The sequence below is a fragment of the Musca domestica genome, unplaced genomic scaffold (genome assembly GCF_030504385.1).
Source record: "Musca domestica strain aabys unplaced genomic scaffold, Musca_domestica.polishedcontigs.V.1.1 38, whole genome shotgun sequence".
NCBI classification, from domain to species: domain Eukaryota; kingdom Metazoa; phylum Arthropoda; class Insecta; order Diptera; family Muscidae; genus Musca; species Musca domestica.
The window spans coordinates 2,916,086-2,922,017 of NW_026712324.1; the positions used below are offsets into that span (position 1 = coordinate 2,916,086).

General features: G+C 36.9%; 1 protein-coding gene across 1 annotated transcript; it reads left to right on the forward strand.

Annotated features, from left to right (window-relative positions):
* The first annotated feature begins 2,524 nt into the window (after positions 1-2,524).
* On the forward strand, positions 2,525-3,154 carry LOC101891564 (cuticle protein 5.1). Its single transcript, XM_005175720.4, has 2 exons — positions 2,525-2,744; positions 2,818-3,154. The coding sequence occupies exons 1-2, from the start codon at positions 2,733-2,735 to the stop codon at positions 3,034-3,036; spliced, it is 231 nt and encodes a 76-aa protein (XP_005175777.1). The 5' UTR covers positions 2,525-2,732; the 3' UTR covers positions 3,037-3,154.
* The last annotated feature ends 2,778 nt before the right edge of the window (positions 3,155-5,932 follow it).

Genomic DNA, 5,932 nt, shown 5'->3' on the forward strand with positions numbered 1-5,932 from the left:
AACACGATATGTATGACCGATAAAACCAAATGGACTAGCGAAGCGCACCGGGTTCAGCTACTTGTCTATATAGGTACACGTTTTAGTATAGCACCCATATAACGTTACCCCAGGATATTCGGAATTTCGATGGTTTTACCGACATTATTCACCGGAATTGTTTGAAGTTTCGTATTTGAAGTTCGTAATGGATACTACAACATCTTTTGGAAAATTGTCTGCGCAGGTCCACGTCTTTGTAAAGCCAATATAAAATGGTACCTGGTCTCCAGAATTCAAGAGCCAGCCATGGTGATGGTATGGGCCGCCATAACAGCCGATGGTCGCTCTTTGCTCGTATTATCGACCGTGGCATCAGAATAAATGGCGAATATATTCTGCAGCGAAAATATTATGAAGGCTGTATTAAAGCCTTGGGCACGCAAACATTTTGGCCCCAGACCTTGGACATTCCAGCAGGACTCAGCACGCGCCACCGGAGATTGGTAACAAAATGAGCTTCCTCGCTTCATTTCCAGCGCACAATGGCCACAAAAATCTCCGGATACCAATCCGTTGGAGTATTGTGTCTGGAGTATTTTGGAAAGCAAGGTTGGCACTAAAAAATACTAAAGTGTCGATCACCTCAAGCAAGCGCTTCGCCGGGAATGGGTCAAAATACCGCAGAGCAACATTCGGGCAGCGTATGACGGTTTCATTGGCCATTTGAAGGCCATAATTCTTGACAAAGGTGACCCAATCGAACAAATCTAAACTTATTCTAAAATTTGATGCTATTACCGACATTTTTTTCTTTTTATTCTTTTATTCAATAAAATTAAAAAAAAAAATATGTAAAAAAAAACATTAAGTTCGGCCGGGCCAAATTTTTAATACCTTCCACCTTGGGGTAAGGGAAATTAGAGCTTATTATGACCCACAAATACAAATTTTTAGACATATTCATGGGAAAGTGTGTCAAAAATCATCAAAATACCGAATATCGGGAAATACGGCTATGTGGGGCTATACAAAAACGTGGACACATACATGCAATGTTTCGCCACCGGTGCTAGAACCCAATATGACCTACAAACACCAATTTTCAGACAAATCCGTAAACAAATGTGGCAAAAATCATCAAAATACCGAATATCGGGAGGTACCGTTACATGGGGGCTATACCAAATGGTGGACCTATGCATGCGATGTTTCGCCACCGGTCCTTGAACCCATTATGGTCAACAAATACTAGTTTTTAGACAAATCTGTGAAAAAATGTGGTAAAAATAATCTAAATACCGAATATCGGGTGTTACCTTTATATGGGGGCTATGCCAAAACGTGGACCTATGCATGCGATGTTACGCCACCGGAGTTTGAACCCATTATGGTCAACAAATACTAGTTTTTAGACAAATCTGTGAAAAAATGTGGCAAAAATAATCAAAATACCGAATATCGGGTGTTACCTTTATATGGGGGCTATATCAAAGCATGGACCTATACATACAATGACTCGCCACACGAATTAAGACCTATTATAACCTACAAATACCAAATTTCAGACAAATCCGTGAAAAAATGTAGCAAAAATCATCAAAATACCGAATATCTGGAGGTACCGTTATATAGGGACTATACCAAAACATGGACCGATATATCTCATTTTCAATACCAACCATCCTAGACACAACACAAATTGCTCTGCTAAATTTTGGCGATCTACCTCAAATAATGTGGGCTATATCGTGATTTCAACAGACAGACAGAAAGACTGCCGAATTTTATGCTGATTATGAATATATATACTTTATGGGGTCTACAAGGAATATTTAAGGATGTTACAAACGGAATGACAAAGTTAATATACCCTCCTTTCAAAGGTGGAGGGTATAATAAAATTATAGCGTTTGACTTTCTTGCAGCTTTTTATCTCACCCTGCAGATGAATTGGTTAAAAATTGTTACGATTAGCTCGTTAATGTAGAGTATGAAAACGTCGGCTTTCCATTATTTTCCTTTCTTTACTAGGCAGATCAAATCTTCCTTTTCTATAACACATATTCTTCTTTGCTTCTAACTCGCGAATTAAACAAACATTTTTTTGTTGTCTTGGTATCGAAGATCAGGATTTTATTACGTCTCAATTTTCTTAGCACACATCATATAGAAGCTTATAAAAGTTGTCACTTCAAGGCGCAGTTCTTTTGACTTATAATGTGTTGCCTTTACTTTTACACCTTTCAGATTAGTTTTCCAAAAAAATGCTAAAATTAAGACAAGACTTGACTGAAAAAGTCCGCCTATGTGTATAATGATACACATACATACACATTTGTACTTAAAGTCTTGGCATAGCATTATATAATTTAAGCGGCTTATTGCCAGAATTTTGAATTAATTCCAAAAATAACTATAGAATGAACCTTATGATACCTAGAGACAACACCTGTTGTGAATTTATAATAATTTGTTTACGAATTATTTTTTATACATCTTAGTTATTCTTTGTCGCACTTATCTGTAGTTATTCTCTAAAAAAAAATAAAATTATGTATGTACGCCATGACCATGTGGGGGCCTACCAGAATTTGCCATGAAAAAAAATAGATCTAAAGAAGAGACAAAAAATTGTTATTGTAATTTAGAATTGTCCAGTCGCATAGTTTTACTATAAAAACTGTAGCTGTTGGAGGGAATCTTCATCAGTTTCTTCAGAACTTCTCAAGAAAATCCAACAATCCAGCAAAATGTTCAAATTCGTAAGTTGTGGAAGAATAATTTTGAAAAAAAAAATGGCTAATAATTTAAACTTATTATTTTTACTGGCCACAGTTCGCCATCTGCTTGTTCGCCGTCCTCGCCTGCGCCATGGCTAAACCCGCCGTTGTTGCTCCCTTGGCCTACTCTGCCGGCTATGCTCCCTACACTGCTGCCTATGCTGCTCCTTACACAGCTGGCTACGCTGCTCCCTATGCCGCTGCTGCCTACTCTGCCTATCCTTATGCCTCGACTTTCGGCGCCTACCCTTATGCCACCGCTTTCCTCCGTTAAAGTTTGATACTTTTATGGAAGTATGCTTAACAATCTCCTAAAGACAATGGCTGGATTTAAAGGATAATGATGAAAAGGATATCGGAAATAATTGGTTGCAGTGTAGTTTTAAGTTTTTTATTTTTGTGTACCTTAAGACTCATTTTTTGAGTTTTTTTTTTTTTTTTAATTGGAAATATAATTGAAAATTTTTTAAAAATATATTCAGAAGCCTTTATACAAATTCAAAAGAAAACAAGTAAGCAAGGCTACAGTCGAGCGGGGCCGACCGTTGAATACCCTACAATACTATAATAAACGATACAGGCGAGATACTCGAAAGAATTCCACAAGATATTGTGACAAATAATAAAAGAAAACCATTAGGTTCCGTTCTCTAATTTTCGAATAATAGCAACTTAAACTAATTTGCTCATTTCCAATTTATTGGTAGATGTTGCACGTAAATGGTCTTCCTAGATCTGGAACCAATATTTCCCAAAGACCTATAATCTCCAAGAAGTGGCAAAAGACTAACATTTATTATTGGTTTTTGGCTGAAACACATCTATATGAGATATAGACATTTGACTATATTCTTCAACGAAATCAGCGTTAACGAAATAATCGGAAGTGCGTCTTTTCTGTATTTGTGAATTCTCCAAAAAGTCACTGGAATGGACATTTTCGTATTTTGTCTACAAAAGTTGGCAAACTATTTCATACATTGAATATTTTTGGATGGCCATCCAAAACTGCTTGGCTTTTGCAATGTCCGGTAACCCCCATTCAAATGTGCGCAAGGATCGGGCGATAATTACGACCTGCTGACAATTTTGCAGCTTATGGTCCAATTAAACGCCTAAATATATGGCGATCATCTCCAAAATAAATAGGCTTCTATTCTGACCCTCATCTTATCCCCATGCAAAATTTCATAAGGATGGGGCCATAAATGCGATCTGTATATGATATCCTGATATCTTAACTACTTAGTTTTGTTAGCTGTAGAAATATTAACAAATGTTTAATTCAAAATGAAAATTCGCCAAAAATATGACAAAATTGAAAAAATATGAGAAAATCTTACAAATCCAATATTTTCATCTTTAGAGAGATATTTTTATGCGATTTTTTAGAGGTTTTTTCTTTCCTAACAAGAGGCCATTCTGAATTAATGAGAACTGTCGAAATCAGTTCAGCCGTTCTCGACATATAAGATATCTTTCAAGCATATCTTCTTTGATAGACATACATAGCACATATTTTGTTATATATCCGATTTGTTGGATGTTAACATCAATGTAAAGGTTAGAAGTAACCTCGTCATGGCTTTGTGATCTCGAAAGGATTTAAAATATCGACGGTTTAATGAAAAATTTAGATTTTTTTTCAACACAAAATATATGGTCTATTTTACATGCTAAATATTATCCGATGACCGCCCAAATTGGTAGGCTTCTTCCCCGCCCTAAACTCTAACTACATGCGAAATTCCGATTCGATTGGTCTATAATTGCGATCTGTATAGCTACTGCAAAATCCGACATTTTTTCAGTATTTGGTCCATTTTAACCCCTAAACATTTAGCGATCATCTCCAAAAGAAATAGGCTTCTATTCCGACCCCAACCCCACCTTCGTGCAAAATTTCGTAAGGATCGGGCCATAATTGCGACCTGTAGCGTGATTACAAATTAACATGGACAGACGGACGGACATACATAGCTAGATCGACTCGCTCGGCGAGCTAGGAAGATCCATATATACTTTCCTATATGGGAAACCAATGTTTCGAGGTGTTACATAAATTCTGGCCCAATCAAACTTATAATACCCCCAACACATAGTGTTGTAGGGTATAAATACGAAATTTGAAACAATTCCGGAGAATAGTGTAGCTAAAATCATCAAAAAGTAGAATGTAAGGAGGTACCGTTATATGGGGGCTATACGAAGACCTGGATCTACATAGACTATTTTCTGTCATATGTAGACTGTAGTAGCCATTAGGAACTTCGGACAGACAGACGAGGGACGGGTAGCGTTTAATCGACATAGAATTTTTGACAAACTTAATACCATGGTGGAGGGTATAAAAATAAATGTTAATAAAATCCGAATCGAAATCCCAAATTATGACATCTTGTAGGGGAGGTACAAGAATGAGTGGATCAATATTATCTATTTTCATACCTGATCTAAATATTATCTTTGGGGCAATCGTACATAGCAAGATCGAAACCACATAACCCAAGACCGTTATTGCAATGAGGCAGGTTTTCTCTCCATCACACTATAGAGGCTATATTAACGTTGTCATTCCGTTTGTAACTCCTCGAAATATTCATGTCTGTCTGTTGTAATCACGCTGTCTTTCGAACGAATCCAGACAGTAGGCCAAAATTTTGCAGACATAAATATTTTGCCAGTAGGCAGGTTAAGTTCGTAAATGGGCCATGTAGGTCAACGTTTTCCCCGTTATAGCCCCCATATAACGGTACCTCCCGATATTTGGTATTTTGATGATTTTAGCGACATTATTCACCGGAATTGTTTCAAATTTGGTATTTGAAGTTCCTAATGGATACTTCAGCCAATGACAGAAAATTGTTTGTGCTGATCCATGTCTTCGTATAGGCCCCATATATCAGTATCTCCCTATATTCGGTATTTTGATGATTTTAGCGACATTGTTTACCGGATTTATTTCGAATTTGGAATTTGAAGTTCGTAATTTATACTACAGCCTATGACAGAAAGTTTACTATGCAGGTCCAGGTCTTCGTATAGGCCCCATATAACAGTAGCCCCCTATATTCGGTATTTTGACGATTTTAGGTACAATACTCACCGAAATAGTTTTAGATGTCATATTTGAAATTCGAAATGGATGCTACAGGCTGTAACAGAAAATT